The sequence below is a fragment of the Callospermophilus lateralis genome, chromosome 3, assembly GCF_048772815.1.
Source record: "Callospermophilus lateralis isolate mCalLat2 chromosome 3, mCalLat2.hap1, whole genome shotgun sequence".
Taxonomy (NCBI): domain Eukaryota; kingdom Metazoa; phylum Chordata; class Mammalia; order Rodentia; family Sciuridae; genus Callospermophilus; species Callospermophilus lateralis.
In genome coordinates, this window is record NC_135307.1 from 46,277,249 (window position 1) to 46,302,106 (window position 24,858).

At 34.4% G+C, this 24,858-nt stretch overlaps 1 protein-coding gene across 2 annotated transcripts; it reads right to left on the minus strand.

The window, feature by feature from the left end:
* Positions 1–308: 308 nt before the first annotated feature.
* LOC143395200 (uncharacterized) lies at positions 309–24,812 on the minus strand. 2 transcript variants are annotated; one of them, XM_076850199.2, is made up of 8 exons: positions 24,383–24,812; positions 13,416–13,537; positions 11,611–11,749; positions 9,411–9,532; positions 7,181–7,291; positions 5,634–5,740; positions 2,677–2,767; positions 309–573 (listed from the first exon to the last, which is right to left on the minus strand). In XM_076850199.2, the coding sequence occupies exons 1-8, from the start codon at positions 24,477–24,479 to the stop codon at positions 457–459; spliced, it is 906 nt and encodes a 301-aa protein (XP_076706314.2). In that variant the 5' UTR covers positions 24,480–24,812; the 3' UTR covers positions 309–456. The 2 variants fall into 2 exon arrangements, with proteins under 2 accessions (XP_076706314.2, XP_076706315.1); XM_076850200.1 differs by lacking the exon at positions 309–573 and adding an exon at positions 5,419–5,506 and having other exon boundaries at positions 2,728–2,767.
* Positions 24,813–24,858: the final 46 nt, after the last annotated feature.

The window sequence follows — 24,858 nt, forward strand, 5'->3', positions numbered from 1 at the left end:
CTTTATTTTATTTATTTACATACAGTATTGAGAAACAAACCAGTGCCTCACTCATGCCAGGCCAAGTGCACTACTGCTGAGCTCCTGCCCCAGGCCCCTTGTAATTTTTTGAGACAAGGCCTCACTAACTTGCTGAGGCTGGCTTTGAACTTGCAATCCTTCTGCCTCTATCCCAAGCTGCTGGGATTATAGGCATGTGACACTCAGAATTTAAAAAATGGGAAAATTTAAAAAATTCAGATAAATACTTTAATTATCACACAAAGCAGAAGTTGTATGTATACATATATAACAACTATGTACGTACATATAAAACTATCTACAAATATGTAGCATAGGTACAAATTTTGAAAGGGAATATACAGAAAAATATGTTTTAGGATATTGAAGATACATTTCTTCCTTATTTTGTAATAAACTCAACAAAACATTATACTAGGTAGGACTATTTTAGTGCTAGAGAATCTCATATAGATGAATTTGTTCAAGAGCTTCTCTATCAGTGTCTTCTGGTAGGCATTCATTATAGTTCAGTGATACTTCTTTGACCCAGGGAGATAACTGTATATTAGTCTAGGGGAAAAACAAAAACAAAACAAACAACCTATAAATAAACATGAATTACAGAATAATCCTACTTTCTGAAATTTCACGAAAGCATCATTAAGTAATTGAATACATTAGATTTTTACTATAATACACAGGACCAAGTTTACATGGAACTATGTGAATATATTTTTGTTGTACTAAACAATAGGTCTATGTGTTTAGAGTTAAATTTATTCCGATTTTGGAACATTAAAGCATAAATACATAATAGGTATTTTAATGTAACTAGAGTAATAATTATCATTTGGTTTAAACAACAAAAGACCAAAATAACAACGGGAATATACTGAGAACACAGAAAAACCGTTCATACATCCATGGTAATAGATCTCCTTTCATAACCTTCATTAGACCCTTAGTCTCCTATGGCAAACTTGAGCCTCCATGCCAGAGAAGTTCTGGAATCACTACTGTATGTATTTGTTTAAAGAAGTTTATTTTTAGACAGGAATGCAGTAAAATTATCAAGAGTTTATGTATAAGGACTTTTTCATAAATATCAATTTCTAATGGTTATTTGAACAAATTTATGCATTTAGGGTGAAGACTATTATTCTGGTAAGTGAAAAATTACTTATATACATATAATTATAACATACATATATATATATATATATATATATATATATATATATATATATATATAAAACATAAATCAAATACCATATACATATTTAAAAAAAAATATCTTTGTGGTGCTAAGAATTGAACCCAGTTTCTCACACATGCCAGGCAAACGCTCTACCACTGAACCACAACACCAGCCCCTAAAGACCATATATTTTAAAAGTTTTGTCACATCCCACCCCCCCACACCCCTCGCACTCCAATATTAGGGATTTAACCCAGGAGCACTTTATCACTGAGCTACATTTCCAGCTTTTTTTATTTTTGATTTTGAGACATGGTCTTGCTAAATTGCTGAGGGCCTTGATAAATTGCTAAGGCTGCCTTGAACTTGCCATTCACCGCCTCAGTCTTCTTAAATCACTGGGATTACTGGTACATGCTACTGTGCCCACTAAAGCTGTTTTTATGAGTATGGAAAATCATGGTGCAGTCACACCACTCATGGGGTGGGAATCTTACAAGGAGGTAACTGGAGAGATTGACACCTTTTCTTTATATATTCCTCTAGACTATTTCCCAAGCATGGATTACTTTTGAAATTTGGATGATTACTAAAAAAAAAATTTTTTGAAGGTGTTATTGATCATTCCTCCTCCTCCTCCTTTTTTTTTTTTTTTTTTTTAAGAGGAAGAAACAGATAACTTAAATTTGACAGTGCTTATATATAAGGAACTCTCCACTACAGGAAATAATAATAATCATAGCTGGGTATGTCTGTAATCCCAGCAACTCAGGAGGCTGAAGCAGGGGGATTCCAAATTCAAGACAGCTTCAGCAACTTAGCAAGACCCTGTCTCAAAAGAAAAAATAAAAATGGCTGGGGATGTGGTTCAGTGGTTAAGCAACCCTGACTTTAATCCCTGGTACCAAAAAGAAATATAATAGTACCTTTTATCTGGGGATCTCAAAGAACTTCACAAATACTAATTAACCTTCATGAAAAGATCAATTTGCTGGGCTAAATTTTATTATTAAGTATCAGCATCATTTTATATGGAGAATCTGTGGAACAAGAAAATTGTTGTGCTGGACTCCCAACTGATTTAGAGGCCAAACTGCACAGAGTATGGAATCCTCCAGTCTACTTATTTGAAGCCTTGTGTTCCTTTTGGTCTAAGGGACAAAGTTTAATGTGGGTGTTCTGAGCCCCCTACAAATATTCAGTAGTGTTTGTTAACCCCAAACTATGACCCTAAAGTTAGAAGAATTGGGTAGAGAAGCAAAGGAATCTATATCCAAGTAAAGATTACAATTTCAGAGCTTTTGAGGCCAGGAAATAAATCTCAAACCAGTGCTTAAGTAATAAGGCTCCTGCTATTCTATCATTTGTCACTATTTCAGAGAGAACATTCCTAGAATATCATAACAGCTATCAAGGAAAAAAAAATACAGGAAAAAGTTTTGACAATAAAAATACTAGATAAGTGGTTTACATACCTGAAGAACTGAGAGAGATTCTTCAAGACTTGGCACTGTTAGTAATAATGATCCTTGCTTCCTTACATTATGGCTGATGTATTCCCAGGCTCTGCAACACATTAAAAATTGATATGTTAACAACAAGATATTACTACATACCTATTACAATGGACAAAATCCAGAATACTGACAACTGTAGATATGATCTGGATTCCTATACTGTGTATGAATCTTGATAGAATACTATACTACTAAGGAACAATGATTAAGTAATCTAGGGGCACATGGGTAGTGGAATCATTTATACTTCTTTTAGTTATAGCAATGATTAGTGTGTTTATTAAGTTCTGGAGTTTATTAGCAAAATGATAAAATGTTCTTTTTCTCAGGCTGGATATAAAATTATGTGGCAGTGTTCAATAATAAATGTCATTGTGTTTGGGCTAGTGCTTTTTTGTTCTTTTGATTGTGGTTTCTAAAAATGATATATTTGGCAGTTACGTTCTTCAACATCTTTTCTTTCATTTTCTATAAAATAGAATTAATTACAGGTAAATGTTCTGGCACAACAATTCCAATATCAGAATGTTTTACTGTATCTTCTAAACTTACTTTTGTATATTATCATTCACAAGAAGATAACTACAAGAGCCTATAACCTATCTATATTTAGAATTCTTTATTCTAGACAATTTAGAAGTGATTAAATTATATCATGTAGCCAATAGTTATTCAGTGAATCACGCAGAGTTCATGAATGAATGTACCAAGAAAGTTTTAAAAATAACCCAAATATACAGTATTTCCCATATCAATTTCCCAATAGTTTTCTTCATTCTTGATCATTAAAAATTTTTCCATAATGAATCTCCAAAAAGTGTATAGTATTTATCTTTCAAGTTTTTTTTTTTTTTTTTTTGGGTGTGTGTGTGTGTGTGGTAATGGGGATTTAACTCAAGGTTGCTTCACCATTGAGCTCACCTCCAGCCCTTTTTTATTTTTATTTTGTGACAGGGTTCGCTATCTTGCCCAGGCTGGCCTGGGATGATCCTGCCTTGGTTTCTGAAGTCACTGGGATTACAGGCATGTGTTACCATACTTGGCTTCTTTAAACTTCTTATAAAGCGTAAACCTGCTAATATTTCATTTCTCAACCATTATGCAGTATTTTAGCTACCTGTCATTAACTTGTAATTTATTTAGTTAGTTTTTGGTACTGGGAATGGAGCCCAGGGGTGCTTTATCATTGAGCTACATTCCTGGTCTTGGTTTTTTTTTATTTTGAGACAGGTTCTCACTAAGTCAAGGCTGGCCTTGAATCTGCAATCCTTCTGCCTCAGCCGCCTGAGCTGCTAGGATTATAGGCATGCACCACCACATCTGGCTTGTCATTAACTTTAAAAGGGCAAAGTTGGGCTGTGGATATAGCTCAGTTGGTACAGTGCTTGCCTTACATGTACACAGGCCCTAGGTTCAATCCTCAGCACCACACATACACACACACACAAAGGGGACAAAAAGTAAATCATACTTTGTTCACTAGAAATTATGTTTGAAGAGGGCACTGTGATTAAAACAACTTTGTTCATGGTCATGTGTTTAGTTTATGAACCAAACCACCACCCTCTCCCTGAGCTATGACAATATGATAGTTTCTTTTAAAATGAATTAAACTGTTCATTTCATAGTGACCTTAAAGAGTAGTAATTTGTGTGTGTTTGTCTGTGTGTGTGTGTGTGTGTGTGTGTGAGTGTGAGAGAGAGAGAGAGAGAGAGAGATAGATAGATAAGCGGGGGGGGGGGGGAGAAAAGGGTGGAGGAAAAAGAATAGAGAGGTAGTACATAGAAGATGGTGGCAGAATAAAGAAGTTTGGATTCCATTCAGTATTAACTATATTGGTCTACAATTCTGTGCATAATTTGTGAAAGAGACATCCTACTAATGTACTAATGGAAACACAATAGTATAATTCCTTTTTATATATACGGAAAGGAGCTTTTCTGCATCTTGAATACTCAAATGTCACTATGAAAAATAAGAAATTAGCAACTCTAACTGGTTACCAAAACAGCATTTTAGATTGTATAGACTTTAGGAATTTCTAAATTAGCAGTGGCAAGGACATCAGAAAAGTGATCATAGGGGCTGGGGTTATGGCTCAGCGGTAGAGTGCTTGCCTACCATGTGTGGGGCCCTGAGTTCAATTCTCAGCACCACATAAAAATAAATAAAGATATTATGTCCAGCTACAACTCAAAGAAAAAATATTAAAAAAAAAGTGATCATAGATTTGCTAGTTTTTCCACTACTTAAGAGTGAAATAAACTCCAGGAATCTACTATTATTACCTTAAGAACACTGTAAAATTCAATAATTAATCACCTTAAGAACACTGTAAAATTCAATAATTAATCACTATTTTCCAGGTTAATAATCTTATATGCTCCTTTATATTCATTTATAAGCCTTGGTTAATATCAATTATTTTGTGATAGGATAGTAAATGATGTTATTTCACAGAAAAGTGAGATAGAAAATCATAAGTATAAAGAACCACTGGGAACTGTTGTCTAATTTTATTCTTGGCTGTTTAAGCAAATACTTGGGTTATACAAGTATTTGATATCTGTGGAAAAATAGAAGAAACATTTTATGAAGTTTGTTTTTAATTTTGTCATATATAATGTATTTTCTTTTTAAAACAATCTCACAGTTGAGGTTGCTTTAAAAAAGTTTAATATTAGGATGTTTTTACTGTACCTTGTTGAATATATTTTAAAAACAATGGGCTGGGATGTGGCTCAAGCAGTAGTATGCTCGCCTGGCACGTTCGGGTGCTGGGTTCGATCTTCAGCACCACATAAAAATAAAAAATAAAAATGTTGTGTCCACCGAAAACTAAAAAATAAATATTAAAAAATTCTCTCTTTCTAAAAAAAACCCCAAAAAATCAAAATTTTGAATAAATAACGTACCTGGCCTGTTCTGCCTCATTAAGAAAATATTCGAAGACATTATTCATTATAACAACATCAGCATTTTGCAGAAGTGAACCCTGGGTGCATATATCTGCATGAAGTACCTAAAGAAGAATGAGTATATGTAATGAACAAGTATATGCTATTTCATAACCACATAGGAAATATCTATATAGTGAAACATCAGATATAGTGAAACTATGAGATTAACAGCTTTGACAATGGGAGATCAGTATACTGATGCCTATAGGAGAAACAATATCTAGTAAAAATCAAACTTCTGAAGATCTATTTGTTTTAGATGGAATTATTTATTAGGTCATACTTACACTTTTTTAATTCCCAGTTCAGAGTTTTTTCCACTATAATTATATCACTAGTTCTAAGTCAAAGAACCTAGGTTTGAATTATGGCTCCATTACCAATCAGGCTTGTAATCTAAGGTAGTCAGTTTTTTCATAAATAAAATGGAATCTCTTTTATTTCACAGAATCAAGTGGGACCATATAAAAACTATAGGATACACACACACGTTACCCTAAAATTATAAAAGTAGGTTGTAAATTAGAGACTTTTTTTTGTTTTGTTTTCCCTCCGGTACTGGGTGCTTTACCACTAAGCAACATCCCCAGCCCTTTTTACTTTTTGAGACAGGGTCTTGCTAAATTGCTTAGGGCCTCTCTAGATTGCTGAGTCTAGCCTTGAACTTGCAACTGGGTTACAAACTATAAATTGTTAACCCGACTTGTGTGACTCTTCATCTAAAATTGACTTATTATCTTTTTAAAAAAGCAAGTAAGGAAGGACAGCAGAATAAAATAGACATTATCATTGCTGTATGTATATACATGACTGCATGACCAATGTGATTCTGCAACCTGTATACTCAGAAAAATGAGAAATACCCAATCTGATTCAAATGTATGATATGTCAAGATCATTGTACTGTCATGTGTAACTAATTAAAACAAATAAAAAAATAAATTAATTAATTAAAAAAAAAAAAGCAAGTAAAACAATTTATTTAAGGGCTGGGGTTGTGGCTCAGCAGTAGAGTGCTTTCCTAGCATTTGTGGGGCCCTGGTTTCTACCTTCAGCACTACATAAAAATGAATGAATGGAATAAAGGTATTGTGTCCAATTACAACTAAAAAATAAACATTTAAAAAAATTACACTTCAATCAAGAATTGCAGACCATAGGAAAGATAAAATAAAGAAATAAACAATTTTTGTTTTAAAAAGAAAAAGTTTAGTTTGTATCATATTATTTCTTTTCAAATAAGCACTTGGTCTTACAAATATATTTTGAAAGGTACAGAGTCTAATTATTTAAAAAATATTTTCTTTCTTTAAATAATAAAAATACTAAAAAAATTAAGTTGGCTTGGAGTTCTAAAAACAGCTTTGACATATTCTCAAAACAAAGAAAAAAATCAGTTAATTACTTCAAACTTTCTAAATATGTAACTTAGATAAGAAATAGAGGGCTGGGGTTTGGCTCAGATATACAATGGACAACAGAAAATACATTTTAAAGAGTACCTTTATTCTATCATTGAACTGGTATTTTTTTATGACCATTTCTTGTAGCTGGCAAAAGTCTCCATTTAATTCTACTCCATAGAGTTGCTCTGCTGAACTGTAAAGGTAACCCTAAAAAAAGAAGATACATTTTGATGCTACTGAATTAATTTTTAATTTTGGGTTTGTTTCTACTTGAAATTTAAAGTCAGGTTTTAAAAAATATCCATAAAGTAAAAATAAAACTAAAGACAAGTAACATCTTGTAGTTTATGTAAAACTTATATAATCTTAAGAATATTTTGTAATATTCCCAGTCTTGACTAAGTAGTTACATTCTTAAAGATAAGTTTCTCATTTATTTTGTTTTGTTTTAGGTACTGGAGATTGAACCCAGGGGCCCTTAACCCCTGAGCCACACCCCCCAAGCCTTTTTATTTGCTAAGTTACTTGCTGAGACTGGCTTTGAACTTGGGATCCTCCTGCTTCAGCCTCCTGAGTCACTGTGATTACAGCGTGTGCCTTGATTTCTTATTTTTCTTGATAAAAACAAAGTTTAAATGAGAAAAGTGACCATGTATAAATTCTGTGCACAATACTCGACTTCTGTAATTTCTTGGGAAGTTACACCAAGGGAAAGCAGCAAAGGAATTAATCTGTGGGAATATGATGGAAAATCATGTACAGTCTGACACTAGTGGGTGGTCACCAGAGGTATATACTGGTTGACTTAAGGAAGTCAGCCTAGAGTTTGGCAATCTGCCAAAGATAATCCACCAATAAGTTAATAAGGATAATTAAAAAAAAACCTGACTATGTATTGTCATGCATTTTTTATTGTTATCATAAAAAATAATTTGGAAAGAAAGGTCAAATCATTTTCTGAAGATCACTCTGTACCAATGTACATAAAAACCAAATTTGTATCTATAGCTCTATCATGGATTTTTAGAATATATTTAACAATGCATATGTAGGTATTCAAAAAATTTTTATTTATGGAATCAGTGACCTACAGAGAAAAATGTCAATATATTAAAGATTTTCAACAATGATACCATGTATGTAATCCCAACACTCAGGAGGCATAAGTGAAAGGATCACTTGGGTGCAGAGGTTCTAGGACAGCCTAGGCAACATAGCAAAACACTGCCCCCACCCCCCCCCAAAAAAAAACAATAACAAAACAAAGAATATCAGACTGTATATTTTCTATTATGGCTATCTTTCTTAATTACAAAATGAAAGTTTAACCCTGAAAAATAAATTAAGCAGTAAAGAATTAACTGTTTCTGTATAAAGCAAGCAATGATGTATTTCTAGCATGAGGCTCTACTGTTATTGGTCACATGTTTTAACAAGCCTACTAATGACAAACAGAAACTACATTTCAGTTTTTTGATAAAATCATTTAAGTATACTGAAAATACTCATGATTTGAAAATCTTTTTTAAAAGCCATTTGAAACTTTTTAAAAGACATTCAAACTTTGGATCACAGAAAATGGGAGCAAGATGTGTTCTTGGACATCATATAAGTTGCTCATTTACAGATGAAGAACTAGAGGCCAAGAGGCATTAAATGACTTGTTTATAGTCATACAGGGATTTCTTTTCTTTCTTTCTTTTTTTTGTATAACTGGGAATTTCACCCAGGGGCACTACTTTACCACTGAGTTACATTCCCAGCCCTATTCACTTTTCATTTTGAGACAGGTCTTGCTAAGTTGCTGAGGCTGGTCTCAAGCTCGTGATCCTTCTATTTCAGCCTCCCGAGTTGCTGGGACCACAAGTGTGTCCCACAGCATCTGGCATAAGAGTTCTTATCAAAGCTCAGCATACCACTTTATTTTAGTTATAATACAGAAAAAAATAGTGAGGATGGGAATGTATGTAGCTCAGTGGTAGAGTGCTTGCCTAGCATATTCGAGGCTCTGGGTTCAATCACCAGCACAAAAAGAAGTCAGTGGTGACTGATAAATTAGTAAAGTGTTATAAAAGTATTATGTTTCTGTAATATTTACATTCTTTGTGTTGTAGAGATAGATTAGTAAAGGAACTGGTTTTAGCATTCCAACCTCATTTATTATCATCAAATAGAATTTAGGAACCTGCTATGTTATACTATTTTAAGCTTATTATGTTACTGTAATAAATAAAGCCAAGCTGTCACCTTGGATGGTGGCAGGCAAAGCTGTTGCTACAGGAAAGTATTTCCAAAATGTTGAGTATGTCCGCAAATTGGACTTTACCCCAAAAAGGACTGTGCCAAGTCTGGAGCCAACGTCAACCAAGACCTTTCCTGACAGATCAGGGAGTACATGATGATAAATGAACTTCAATTCCATGAGGGAGAAGGAATGAGAAATAAATCCTGGAGAATTAGAACAGAGTGAACATCAATCTATGCTTTGCTATTAAGAATTGCATTCTGTATTTCTATAATTCTTTCACCTACATTTAAGAGTATATTTCATGTATTTTTCTTAATCAATGAGAGCCATCCAGAATTTATTTAGAAAAAAATTAATGATAAATTTGTACTCTACCACTCTAAGTTATGTTATAGAAAAGGAAATAATAACTCTCTGACATTTAAAAGGGCTCTAGGAACCAGCTACCGAGATTATTGTCTCTATCTGTTCTTGCTACTGCTTGAAATGTCCTGGGTTTTTTCCTCCTTTTTGCTCTCTAACCTGTTGCTACTTGGTGGCTTCTTAACTTCCACATCTGGCTTTCTCACCTTACCCCAGAGTCAACCTAAAAACTGCCATGTATTGCTGCATAGACTATATAAACTATATGATCATCTTTGGAGTTGTATAATGGAGAATGTGTGTTCTGCAGTGGTATGGAAAGAGATTAAAATATCCCCATAAGTTGCCCTTATTTCCTTTAACTACCACCATTTATTTTCTATCCTCAAGTCTATCTTCTTACCCCAGTTTCTGAGATAAAATTTCTGGGATAGCCTGAGTCAATTTTTTCCCCTGATATGCTAGACATAATATAATGGTCAGGAAGAGGAATAACCTTGGCCATAACCAATGGAAAGTGGCAAAGAAATGGAAACAGGTAGGCCAATCCCTTGGAACAGAATAAATGTTGTGACTAGGTCTCAGAAGTAACTTTTGGAGATTAGTTCTGACCACTGTAGTCATTATCTCCCTAGAATCCACACTGTCCATAACTCTTTGCAATATTAGTACTTTTTCTCTGGGCTAAAGTCACCATTAATGTCTCAGAGCTAGATAAATCCAATGTCATATGAAGAACTCCCCCATGGTGACAGCTGTTTCAGAGTCATTACAGTTATCTGAGCTGTTCTGGATATCTAGTCATTATTTATAACCTTATTTTTATGGAAATATAATAGCCTAGTCTTCAGACTTGTCAAACAGCTCTTCTATAAAATTTCTAGACATCAGATCTATTTGTTATGGTTTTATAGTTATAATTCACCTTTTAGTTTGTCCTCTATTATTCTTGTACAAGACCTTTTCATTCTATGAATTTCAACTACTTCAAATGGAAATTAGAAGTATTATCTAGAAATAAAATCTTAAACTAGTCAATCAGGTAAACTTAATCCCAAATTATCATGCAGGTACAAAATATTAGTAGTACCTAAAAAATTCAAGTTTGGTAGTAGTTAACCTTTGAGAATGACATTATCTAAGATCAATAACATAAGCACAAGATTTATTCCTTGGAAAGGCAACCTGCTCCAAGCAACGACTCTAAATCTAAGTGAGCTGGAAAATGCATGTCTGAAACGACAGTTCAGTCAATTACATTCAGTTTAAACAAAGAATATATTAATAGAAAAATTAATATATTAGCATCATGGAGACATTTTAGTTTCCTGTTTGGGACACAGGTGCTGCAGCTGAGGAGCACATATGCAAGACTTACTGTCACTAGAGTTGTTCTGTTATGGGTCAGGGATGTTCACTGGATCAAAAATGGTCTGAATAAATTATTTCTCAAGATTATCTGTCTCTGTCTTGAGCCCATGTCTACCTAGTAATATTTGATCACTATCTGACTTCTCAAACAGATGTTTTTATAGGGAAAACATTTCAGGCCCCTTGAAAAGTTACATTTCTTATTATAAACATATCAACAAATGGTTTGTAAATTAATCTCTGTTGAGTACATAGAATATGAGTTAGTTCTCCTGTGTCTAGCCATTTCTGATTAATTTTTGGACTTGAAAAATCAACTGTGATTATGCAGTTTTTAAATGTGTTCTGGAGGACATTAAGTGGCCAGCTTCCCCATGAAATATTTACATTGAGTCTCCTTATTGCAATATTTGGTAATGGCTATGCTGCAGGTTGGCCTTTTGCTTTAAAAAGTCTTCAATGGTCTCGTCAAAAATGTGGACACCCATGACATGTCAGAAAAAGTACACATAAAGTCATCATATTTGTACACTTTAGTGCCTACCTAAAGGTGCTGTTTGGTGTGAGCCACACACCATACAGTAGTTTCTGCTCATTTTTCCTTCCTCACATAATGAATCAATAAAGTCTTCATCATAAAGGAATGCATCAACATGAACTGTGGGTTTTGGCTGCTGCTGTATCTAGAGGAGAGAAAAACATCAAAAGAAACATAAGTTAAAAAAAGTCTCTCTTTATTGCTAAATAAGGCAAAACATTAATGTTTCATATGCTAAAATTTGAGAGTAACAAGGCACAAAAAGATAAGTTTCACTTATTCAAGTCAATAACTACTTTTTCCCCCCTTCATTTAATTACTGATACACTATTAACTTTTTATTTGACCTGGAAAAATACAAAGAAATATCTAAAATTTCAGCTCCAAGTAATATTAGAGATTATCTTGTCCATCCTAAGGAGTATATTTTACAAATAAATTGATACTCAAGATTTCTGTAAAGAAATTACACTATGAAGAGGGAGAAAGTTGAAACTAATGCTAGGTTTTCTGAGTTCTACGTGTCAGTTACTTACCATCAAAATACTTAGCAAGTAATCTTTGTCCAAAAAGCAAAGTTTTCAAATAATTAAAATGTTATTAAAACTTCATGCTTAGAGATAGCAGCCCTCTTTTAATATTGGTGGGTTGAGATATAACTGCAGATAGCAACAAAGAACACTGATTCCTTATACCTTAACTATAATAAAAAAATCCTATATGGATTCTTAAAAATTTTATTTTACAAAAATATTTTACTTTACAAAAAAAATTCTTTAAGTATGTTAAAAATCAATGGACACATATAAAGATCAGAAAGAAACTGAGGAAGATAAAATCAGTCATTTTTATATATTGTGGTATATCATGATAATGATAAGATTGTTTTATTAAATAACATCCAAACTGTTTTACAAATATTTCTCAATTTTTTTTAGAGAGAGAGAGAGAAATTTTTAATATTTATTTTGTAGTTTTCAGTGGACACAACATCTTTATTTTATTTTTATGTGGTGCTGAGGATCGAACCCAGTGCCCTGCGCATGCCAAGCGAGCACACTACCGCTTGAGCCACATCCCCAGCCCCTCCCTCTCTCAAATTTTACACTGCCTGCTTTCCTCCTTTGAGAATCCAATCTGAATGCTTGAATATCTATAGTTTTGCAAAATGTTCATGATATGCATATATTATTAAGAATATAGCTTTAGTTCCTTTGCTCAGGCATTATAGGCTAAAAGAAGCACATGGAGGATGGCTATTTTCAGATTAGTGGTACAAGAGGCTATTATTATAAATTTTGCTTTAAAAAACAGTATTTGTAGCATGTCTCCCTTACATGTCCAGATTTGAAGGAACCTGAATGAGAAAGGTCGTTGGGAGAAGAAAAACAAGAACTAATTCTAGAAAAAAGGAATGGAAGAATAAAGAAAAAATATGTGATGTAAAAGCAGGAGAAAGAAACAAGAAGGTGAAGTCTATTTGTGATAAGCGAGGGAACTGCAACAAGTAAAAGAAAACCGGGACAATGATGAATACAAGGACAGATTGTTGGCCTTCACTGGATATGGTTTTTGATTTTTGAGTACCTTACAATCATGATGCTCTCAAGAAATATTTGTTGAATAACTATTACTAGGGAGCCAGAAGTTTAAGGATTCAAAAGAACTGGAAACACGGTTGGAGCACTGCATGAAAATTGCTTAAAGCCGAATTTAAAAGTAATTAGACAAGAGACGCTTTGATGTTAGGGAAGAATAGAAGAATCCTAAAGTAGAACAAATAGTATATTAATTTGATTTAATGTAATTACTTTTTGAAGGGCTAGATGTTCTGAGGAAAGCATGGTTTCTAAAGGTAAGCAATTCCGAAGGTCATCTGCTATGTTTTTCAACATAATGTCGTTATTGTCTTGAGTGAATTCATCAAAATCTCCTGAAAAAAAAAAAAAAAAAAGAAATAGTTCTTTTAGTTGCAGTGATGCCTAGATTAAATAATTAAAATGGATATATTTTATATCAGACAGCATCAATCAATTTATAACAATAAACCTTTTAAAAAAATGACAAATTTAAGTATTTTTTGGTACTGGGGAATGAACCCAAGGGTGCTTTACTACTGAGTCACATCTCCAGTCCTTTTAAATTTTTTATTCTAAGACAGGGTCCTTAAGTCGCTTAGGCCTTGCTAAGTTGCTGAGGCTCGCCTCAAATGTGCAATTCTCCTGCCTCAGCTTCTCGCTAGGATTATAGGTGTGCACCACCATGCCTTGTGACAAATTCAAGTTCTAACACAAATTTAACTTAAAATGTTGAATTTTTTATTTTCCCAAACTGCCAATCAAAGCAAAGATATTTAAGAAAATATGTAGTATTTTAACTATGTTATTTTTATTCAAAAGTACTTCCATTAGTATTTAGAGTCTGAAGCTCATTAACAAAAAAGTCAAAAATTTTATCTCTGACCACATGGATCAAAACCTAGGATCATAGCTCAAGGATTATTAAAATTACCTTAGTAATCTGAATATCCCTGATTCTGATAAAATGTGCTTGACTTCAAATTAAAAAAGACACTAATATCCTAACATCTGGTACAAACTATACAATAAATAATCATGTTGTTCTGCTGCACTAGAGCAAAGAGGAGGATGGGGGAGATACAGTGGGAGAGAGAGAAGCAATAAAGATTAATAGATGGTGAATCTAGATGAGGATATAAAATGGTGTTTTTATTATTTTTATTCAAAAGTACTTCCATTAGTATTTAGAGTCTCAAGCTCATTAATAAGTAATTAATAATAATAACATTATTGTTTCAACTTTGCTGTGGACTAAATTCTTTTTTTTTTTTTTGGTACTAGATATTGAACCCAGGGTTCTTTTTTTTTTTTTTTTTTTTGAGCACTAAGCTCTTTTCCCAGCCCTTTTTGTTTGTTTGTTTGTTTGTTTTGAGATAGGGTCTTACTAAGTTGCTTAGGGGCTTGCTGAGTTGCTGAGGCTGGCCTTGAGCTTGAGATCCTCCTGCCACAGCCTCTTGAGCCATTGTGATTATAGTCATATGCCACTGTGTCTGGCAGTGAGTTAATTTTTACTTGATTCTAAAAAGTATTATTTCTAAGCAGTTCATATACACATTTAAAATAGAATGACTTATCTGGAAATAAAATACTTTTGAAGTCAGCTACTCTTTGATGCCAAAAGCAGACTGGAAAGGACACAATAAAATGATGGAATAGAAAACAAAGTATTTACCCGTCCTTTAAGAGACTCTCTTATACTAAATTCTTGCTAGGTAAAATGACCCCAAGGGAATTGTGTTAAATAGCTACAGCTATTTAATATAATATCTCAGCCCCTGTAGCTACTGTTAAACATAGCTACAGGGGCTGAGATATAATTCACTGATACAGCACATGCAAGTGGTGTATTCACCACCACCACCAAAAAAAAAAAAAAAAAAAAAAAAAAAAGAAAAGAAAAGAAAGAAAGAAAAACAGCTGTAGAAGGAAAACAAGGACATCCGGAAGGAAATATCATTAATTTCCACATCCCTCAAATCTCTGGTTGTCTTTAAGTAAGCTCATGATCTCCTTTTTTATTTTAAAAAAGTTTAAAACTGATCTGTAAAACATAAACATTATACATATTTAAGGAGTATCATGTGAGGTGTTGATGGCTGTGTAATGTTTAAATCAGGTTAAACATATCTATTTTTTTTGAACACTTACATACTTCTTTATGGTAAAAACATTCAAAATCCTTTTTTCTAGCCTTTTGAAATATACAGTACATTATTATATAACGTCACCATACTGTGTAACAGCACATTATGATCTTCTTATTAAACAAAATAATTTTGGTTTGTTCAGAATGACATCTTCATGTCACAAATTAAAAATTGCAGGTTTTATAGCTTACAAAATTTTTTCATATAGAAACTAAGTCATTTAACTATTACAACATCCCTTGTGAGAAACACAAAGCAAGAGTACATTTACAGGTTAGGAAACTGGGTGGGTTTTTTTTTTTTTTAATCTTTAATTTATTTATTTTTATGTGGTGCTAAGGACCGAACCCAGGGCCTTGCACATGTTAGGCAAGTGCTCTACCACTGAGCCACAACCCCAGCCGATGGGTGGGTCTTTTAAGGTCAAAAGAATTGCCAAAAGTTATAAAGCAGGCCAACAACTACATAAGAACATAAGCCTACATTCATGCCTCTGAAAAATGTGTTCTTTTTCTCTATACCACAAAGATTCTTTCTCTGCATAAATTCTCTTGGAGCAATAATAATACCAAGATACATTACTTGGCTCTCTGAACTAATGTGGGAAGGCCTTTCAGCTTTTTTCCAAAACTTTCTTTGCATACCTTGGATAATAGTCTCAGTTATTGCTTCAAATAATTTCTAGGAGACAATATAAATTATAGAGAATATATATTTGTTTTTTGGGGGATTGAACTCAGGGCACTTGACCACATCCCCAGCGCTATTTTGTATTTTATTTAGAGACAGGGTCTCACTGAGTTGCTTAGAGCCTTGCTTTTGATGAGGCTGGCTTTGAAGTTATGATCCTCCTGCCTCAGCCTCCCAAGCCGCTGGGATTACAGGTATGAACCACTGCACTCTGCAAAAATAATATTAAGATGGCTTCCTGGGGCTGGATATGTAGTTCAGTGGTAGCGTACTTGCCTAGCATGTGTGAGGTCCTGGGTTCCATCCCTAGCACCACACACAAACACACCCACACACAAAAAGCCTTCCAAATTATTTTAGGTTGAACTTAATTAACACCTTTGATGAATTTTTTTCTATATTAGCTTTCTTAATTATATTTCTAAAATCTAATTTTCCAAAGGTGCTAATTAATATCTAACATTTATTTTTCTTCTGTAGATAGAACACAATGTGAGAGCTTTTATGATTAAAATTAAAAAAAATTTTTTATTGTATATAGTCTTGATGCCTTTATTTGTTTTTATGTGGTGCTAGGATCGAACCCAGTGACTCACACTTGCAAGGCAAGTGCTCCACCACTGAGCTACAACTCCAGTTCTGATTCAAATTTAATTCTAATAATATTACTTACACCAGTGATATTTTTTTAGTTGTAGATGAACACAGTGCCTTTATTTTTATTTATTATTTATGTGGTGCTGATGATTGAACCCAGGGCCTCACACATGCTAGGCAAATGCTCTACTACTGAGCTACAATCCCAGCGTTCACACCAGTGATTCTTGTTAAGTGGTGTAACTAAAGAAGCCCCCCCCCCCAATCTTATTAAACTAAAATATTTTATAGCCTTTTTGGGTTTAATTCTGAAACAAAAACAACCATGTTGGGCTGGGGATGTGGCTCAAGCAGTAATGCACTCGCCTGGCATGCGCGGGGTGCTGGGTCCGATCCTCAGCACCACATAAAAATAAAGATGTTGTGTCCACCGAAAACTGAAAAATAAATATTAAAAAATTCTCTCTCTCTTAAAAAACATGTTAATAAAACAGTTGTGTTTTTACAAACTTTTATAAAATCAAAGAGTCTTAGAGCAGAAAAGGAACTTACACTATGACCTCTTACTACAAGGCAAAATACCATGTATGAATCACTTGATACCTGATATATAGTTGTTCAATCTTTACCACATTAAAGGACAGCATTTCTTCCAGAATCTTCCCCTTTATAACATTAGCTCAGTTTTGTTTTCAATTTTAGTTTAAAGTTATCACTCTCTTTAATGTTATGCATTTACTTATAGTCCTTAAGGTATACTAGACTTTGCAGTGTTTAATCAAACATTACCATTAACTTCAAAGAACCCTATAAGGTGGGACTATTAACAACTGTTTCCATAATTTAGAAAAATATTGAGATTGTAAGATTAAGTTATTTGCCTTAGATTCCACAGGTCAGAAACTGGCAGAACTGGGATGAGAAGGCAGGTCCAAGTCTGAATCACAGTATCATACAGCCCCTCTGAAGTACAAAGAAAGTAGCTAGTAGCAGCTCTCCTATCACTACCTTAGGTTTTTCTCCCTCGCTCTAAGCATGGTTCTTCTTATGATGTGGCAGCCTTTTCCTTCGCCATCTTTGCTATCTTACAGGCTTTCTCAACAGCTCCTTTAAATTTGGCCCTGGAACTCAATATTCTGGCAACCTAGTTCTCTAGCCCATGATTACCTTTGTTTCTTTTCTTCTGCTATAATTTTGTAGCACTCTAGAACTCTGATTGCTACTGCTACTGGGTTATTGATAAAGTTGGAAGGAGTGGTGGTGGCAGTAAAATTGTAATGGATCATATGTAAAAATCTAGGAAGCTGGAGAAAAGTGAGACTGGTGGTAAACTGTGAACCATCACTATGAATTTCCAGATGATTCCCTAGTTAAATGTATTTTTCTGGGAGTCAATCCCCAAATTGATGTAAGCATCACCAGTTAAAATCAAAGGTACATTGAAACTGCACATTAAATTATTCAGTCACCACTTATTCATTAATAAAGGAAGATTGCATCTGTGTTTGTTTATATAGTGCTAGGGATCAAACCCAGAGCCTCGTATATGCTAGGCAAGCATTTTATCACTGAGCAACACCCCCAGCCCCAAAACTATTGTTGAAGGCTATCAGGTGGAAATGAGAGGCATCCCTCAACATGGACAACAAACTCTGATTTAACCACATTCAAAGATAAACAGATTTCTTTATTTACTACAGGGTTTTGCAACCCGATTCTAGTCAAGATCGAAATAAGGGCCTTATATGGTCAAAAGAAGGCACGTGAAGTTGTATGCTTGGGTGTGGAAATAAATATATTTTCTTATAAAGTTTTCTTAAGAGATGTTTAGTAATAATAGCTAATATTTATTAGGTACTATATGTAAGGTACTGTATTACATGATGTACATGCACTTCCTTTTAGTCTTCAAAACTGAGGCAACACCATTATTTTCTCCATTTTTGGTTCCAGTCTATGCAATCAAACATTGCATAATGAGGGATAAGAAACACTCATTTAAAATCACTTCTCAGGGATGGGGTAGAGCACTTGCTCTACCATGTATTGAGGGGCTGGGCTTCCTACTTAGCATCATTAAAAAAAATAATAATTTCTCCTTAGGTTCTGGTTCTTATTTTCAACTTTTAGTTAAACCATCCTTACCCAGCTGGCTTTGGCCTATTCTCTGGAATACACTCTGAATACAGAGTTTTTAAAAAAAGGACCTTGGAATTAAGACCACTTGAATTCAAATCGTGGCCCCATCAATTAATTAGGTGAGTTACTTAATTGTGAGCCTCAATTTTCTCATCTATAAAGTGGGAATAAAGAACAATACCTTTATTAAAAGACTGTTTTGAGGATTGAGTATATAAATTCCATGTTAAGAACATTGCTTTAGCCAGGTGCAGTGGCGCATGCCTGTAATTCCAGAGGATACGGAGGCTGAGACAGGAGGATCATAGATTCAAAGCCAGCCTCAGCAATGGCAAGGTGAGACCTAAGCAACTCAGTGAGACCCTGTCTCTAAATTAAATACAAAATAGGGCTGGGGATGTGGTTCAGTGGTTGAGTGCCCCCGAGTTCAATCCCTGGCACCCTCCTCCAAACCCTCCCCCCCAAATGAACACTGCCTTAGAACAGCAATCAGTCACAATAATATTCAATAAATGCTAATTAACATTTGAGGGTCAGTTTGAGGTTAAGTTTGGTAAGTTTATTTTCAAAAGGTGCATTAAAAAATATTGTCAATTTCATGAATTGAAATGGAAACATGCCCAGTTTAACCATTTAAGTAAGATATACCCATCTCATGTTTTCAAAAATTTTTTATTCTGTTCTTTTTATCCAAATGTCACAGATTCATAATAGTAGGTACTTTCAGATCTTGAAGGGAAATTTTTATAGTCTCTAACTATTCACTCCTATGCCTTGACAGTTTATAGTTAGTGAAAAATTAGGAACACTGCCACTAACGTTTTGGTACATCATCTGCTTACATCTCTAGGATTATTTTCTTAGTACAAAATTTTGACTGGAAAGTACTTAAACATTGCAATGGCTTTTGCTACATATTTGGAAATTTTTTGCCTGAAAGATTATTTAAATTTACTCTAACAGATGTGAATAAGATTATATGTTTCTTCAAATCATCACAGCATTGAATATTATCATAAAACAAACCTCATTGTTTTAATTTACTTTATTAAGTAAATTAAATTAGTGAAGTTGACCATTTTTTAACATGTATAAGAACTATTGAGGAATATGTGGAAACAGTATGTAATCTGGAGAAAGATTAAAGAATGGTGTGAATCAGCTATGCAAGAACAGTAAAGTTTTTCTCATATATGTAGGTGGGAAGGGAAGAGAAAAATAACTGCAAAATTAATTATTTAAACTCCCCTACACACACACACTTAGTCTTAGGGTCTTGCTAAGTTGTTGGGCTGGCTTTGAACTCAAATCCTTCTGCCTCAGGCTCCTGAGCTGTTGGGATTATAGGTGTGCCACTGTGCCTGGTCCCTACTTATATTTGAAATAAATACCTGGGGAAAGATGACAGTCTATGAATCAAATTAAGTTTTTATATCTAGTTAGGTATTAAGTCCTACCCCTTTTAATTTTGAATCCTATTTCCTCTTCATTCCCACTTCAACAACCTCATAAGAAGTCAATACGTCCCACTTAAATACTGTTACTAATGCATATATAGCTCCTTGATTTCAGTTTCTCCCCACTATAAAATACCTCACATATTTACTTTAAACCAATCTTGTTTAAACCTCATTTTCTTGTGGAACTAAGGGCCAAAGTGAGGGGAATTCTACCTCTGCGCTACATTCTCAGTCCTTTATATTTTTTGAGAGAGTGTCTTGCTCAGTTGTCCAGGCTGACCTCAAACTTGTGATACCTTGTGCCTCTGTCTCTCAAGTAGCTGGGGTCAGAGATGTGTGCCATATCTAGTTAAAAAAATATATACACACAGCAATCAAAAATTGAAAAAAAATCAGGATACCATTTGTAATAGCATTATCAGGGTAAATCTGAGAAAAAAATGTGAAAGACTAAATAATGAAACTATGAAATATGCTTGTATCCTGTGATTTAGTACTAGTCTTTTTGCATATCCTCTAGGAACTCTAAGTAGATAATCAAGTTGTGTGTGAATAGACAGTTTTACTTCTTACTTTCTAATTGGGATGCTTCCCCTATTTTTTTCCCCCATGAAATACTGGCTAGAACCTCTATTAAGTTATAGTGAATCACACTAACTGATTTTCTAATGTCTAAACAACAGGGCATTCCTGGGATAAACCCACTTGCTCATGCTATATTATTCTTTTTACATATCATAATCAATTTCAATAAATAACAAGGGAGATTTTGAGAAAAGTACAATTGTTTTTATTTGATGGAAAATTTATGCTCAGTACACTTTTCTAGATTTTGCTATTTTTAATATTATCTCATATGGTTGAGAACTTTTCACAAGTTCATGTGGTTTTAATGGTCAGAAAATATGAAGTTACAAGGACAGCTCAATACTAATACTATATAAATTAGAACAGTATGCTAACAGATATAACTAGATCCTAGACTACCTTTTAAAATTGTGGAAATTTCAAAGAACCTCTAACAACTCTGTAACTGCTGCTCAGCAACATGATCAGTTCTGCTCAATGAAGATGCATTTAAATAAAGTATACAGGAAAGTGTCTATGAACTTTATTCAACAATTATTTTCTTTAAGCATTTAAATATTTCCTTGATGATTTTGTTAATTTCCTTAGAGCAAACTCGAATTTTCTCTTTTGTAACTTGATCCTAAGTAGAACTGTATTGAGCTATTGGCTTGATTTCCCCATTTATATTTGCATAGCCAGGAAAACTTCAGAGGCTTCAGAATAACATTTGTTATTAAATCACTATTCTGATGCTTACACACACACACACACACACACTCATATCCCCCCCACCCCCATGCAGTTCAGGCTTTCAGCTTTCTTTACTTAATGGATTGCACTCATTTTCCTACACAATATATACTGACTTGTTATTGTTTTTTTGAGGTGCCGGTGCTAGAACCCAGGGTCTTGTGCATGCTAGGCAAGAACTCTACCGCTCAGGTATACCCCATCCCACTTTCCTACACTTTGAAATCTAGATTGAGAGCACTTTACACCAAGAAATAGAAGGGAAGAGATGCTCTGTAATGAATCAGCTGAGGTATTGCTGTCTTTTTAACTGCTTTATATTTAGTGGAGGAGGGACGTCTATTTGTCTTCTTTGCTTCGCAGAGTTAGTTCATCCTTCCAAATTGGTGCTCCATATTTCCTAGACCTTTATTTAGCCTAAGTTATGTTAAAACAAAATGTAGGCTCCTACCTGCATTTCTCCTAAATTTTCAACTTATGTCAGAAATTGCCAAATGCTTGGCTTTTCCCAGGTCTAGGTCTAAGCTTCTGATTCCACCAGCATGATTATAAATCACCTAAAGTCTTAGTGTGATAATCCTGCTATCCTTACAGAGACCACAAATTTTATTCCTTCTTTTGTGTATTTGAAATTATTCTGATTTTACTTATTAGCAGTATTTTGATGTCATCTAGTTTTTTAAAATGCATGTGTTTTCTGACACAATACGTTTATTTTTATATGGTGCTGAGGATTGAACCCAGTATCTGTATCTCACATGTGCTAGGCAAGTGCTCTACCACTGAGCAACAACTCCAGGCCTGTCATCCAGTTTTAACACATAGGAACCTCAAAACCAAAGTCATACTCATAATAATAACTATTATTATCTCTTGATATTTCATTAAATAGTATAAAAGTCCAGAAATCATAATGATTAAAGGTGTAAGTAAAGGGCTGGGGTTATAGCTCAGTTGGTAGAACGCTTGCCTAGCATGTATGAGACACTGGGTTCGATCCTCAGCACCACATAAAAATAAAATAAAGGTATTGTGTTCATTTACTATAAAAATATATTTTTAAAAAGGTTTAAGAAAATATACAAATGAGATATTATGTAAGTGACAATGCCAGAAAAAAAAAGTTATTTTTTCCTGAACAAAAAAAAATCTAATTAGAAAAACAAGAAACATTTGGGAAAATCTTTAGCACTACATATAGACCACCTGATAAAAAAAGTACGACAAGAGTTTCAGTTCAGACAGATGAAAAATGAAATGGATGATGGTGATAGTATGCAACAATGTGAATATACTTAATGCCATTGAACTGTACACTAAAAAATGATTAAAATGGCAAATGTTGTATTTTGCCACAATAAAAAGGTATATACTTCTTTTTTTAGGTTTATTTAAAAAATACACCACTCTTTCATTTTAAGTTGTGACACTTTGAATACTGAGACTTCTTGTTTACAAAATTAACATCTAAACATGCTTTTAAGTCATCCTGACTTTGAAATATGGAGTCTCAATTGATGCCTCTAAAGTTAAGAGATTTAATTTACAAATGGCTCCATAAGACTGAAATGTTCTTGAAAAGAAGGATATTGCAATAATTCTGCAACTGCCAGGCAAGGCAATATAGGCATTTCTGTAGGCATTCAATGTTTTTAGATTAAATTACCTTGAATTAATGAATGTAGAAAAGCTAGATGGAAGTTGATATTATACACACACATTGTCTTTTTTTGAGACAGGATCTGGTTATGTTGCCCATGCTAGCCTGGAACCCCTGATCCCAATGACTTGGATTACAGGAATGCAGACACAGCAGCCCACTATAAGAAAGGATTTAAATGAAGTAACAGAAGACTAAGCATATCTTCGAATTCCTATCTTGAGATAATCTTATATGTGTATATAAATATGAAGATCTACCTCTAGTTTTCTAGAGTTTCCAGGATAAATATCTCTCTCAGATGTTCACGTTAACTTTGGTTTGGCATCTTGTTTTAAATGATCTCCAAAAATATTTAATAATAATTATTACAATACCTATACCTGTCGACTGACTTCAACATCACAAAAACAGAGTTTTTGGAAGAGATCAAGGTTGAAAATCTAAAACTGGGAGTCAACAGGAAACAAGAATATTTCAAATAAGTCTGAACAAAAATAACCATGGAAATCAATGTTAAGAGGTAAAGAGGTATGGTTTGGCATACTTACCAACAAGAGACTATACAATTTTTGTATTTTCACTAGGTATCACTTTGCTGGAATAGAAAGATCTAATTTTTCAATAACCAGATCTAATTACCATATTTCCTCGGTCCTAACTTGTGCCTTTTATCATTTTTTAATTTTAAATTATGGAGTTCAAAGTCAGTCTTTCCCCCCAAATCCCAAAAGACTGCTGTTAACAATCGAGAAAACATAGATGATTTTACCTACAGGATAATATTTTCAAGTTCTACAGCCTAAAACCTCTTCATAAAGTGCTTTTCCAGGTAATATCCATTTCTGAGAGTAATGAGAAGGGTCAAAGCCCACCCCCGACTTTTTTTTTCTTCCAGAAAAGGGGTTAGGCACAAAGAGCTCTGGCACTGGATCTCTGAAGTCTGGGAGGAAATCACACACCACCTCCCTAGAGCCCGTTCATCTTTTTGTATCCCATCTCACGTGGTCCTCTGAGCGGCCTCACGTCTAAGGTGTGCCGCCGTCAAACTACCCCGAAGAAAAGCAGAGAAATACACAGCGACCCCAGGGAAGGTTTTTTGTTTCACTCCTTCTAAATCTCCAAAGGTCAGCTCCCTCAGTATATTCTTGCCCCAGCTGCCTGCCTCTGGCTCTGGTCGCTTACGTGTAGTTCGCATCCACTGCAGCAGCGCTGGGCGGTCAGCGGGAGCTACCGTACCCAGCAGTTGAAGTATAGCTCCGCGAGCAGCGCAAAATTCCATGTCACCGCAGCCAGAAGAGCAGGATTCCGTTCGAACTGCGCACGCGCAGCTAGAGTCCGGACTTCTGACCCCACCCTCGTGGAGCTCCTCACAGAGCTCCGAAATCCCTAGGCCACGCCCAGTTTTGGAGTTCCACGGAGCACCTCTTTCGGTTTAGTCCATTTTCCTTAAGGTGGCTCCTCTCGGCCTGGCTTTCTTTCCTAGATTGCGCCACGAGAGAACCTATTTTGCTACTAACTTTGCTGCCGCCGTTATTTAACGGTAAAAAAAAAACTAACACCAAAGCCAATCGAAACAAAGTAATATCTCCCGGAATCTTGTGAGAGATGAACCGAAGAAAAGCGGCGCTGTGCCCCGGAAACGGAAGTGTTACCTCTTC

What these genes read in the sequence shown, in the direction of transcription:
- LOC143395200 (XM_076850199.2), bottom strand. Translation starts at nt 24,479, where the DNA reads ATGGAATTTTGCGCTGCTCGCGGAGCTATACTTCAACTGCTGGGTACG. An exon ending in AACATCTAGCCCTTCAAAAA is followed by an intron (nt 11,750 to 13,415) that starts GTAATTACATTA and finishes TCTCTCCTCTAG; the next exon opens with ATACAGCAGCAGCCAAAACC. An exon ending in TTGGCACAGTCCTTTTTGGG is followed by an intron (nt 7,292 to 9,410) that starts GTAAAGTCCAAT and finishes TTCTTTTTTTAG; the next exon opens with GGTTACCTTTACAGTTCAGC.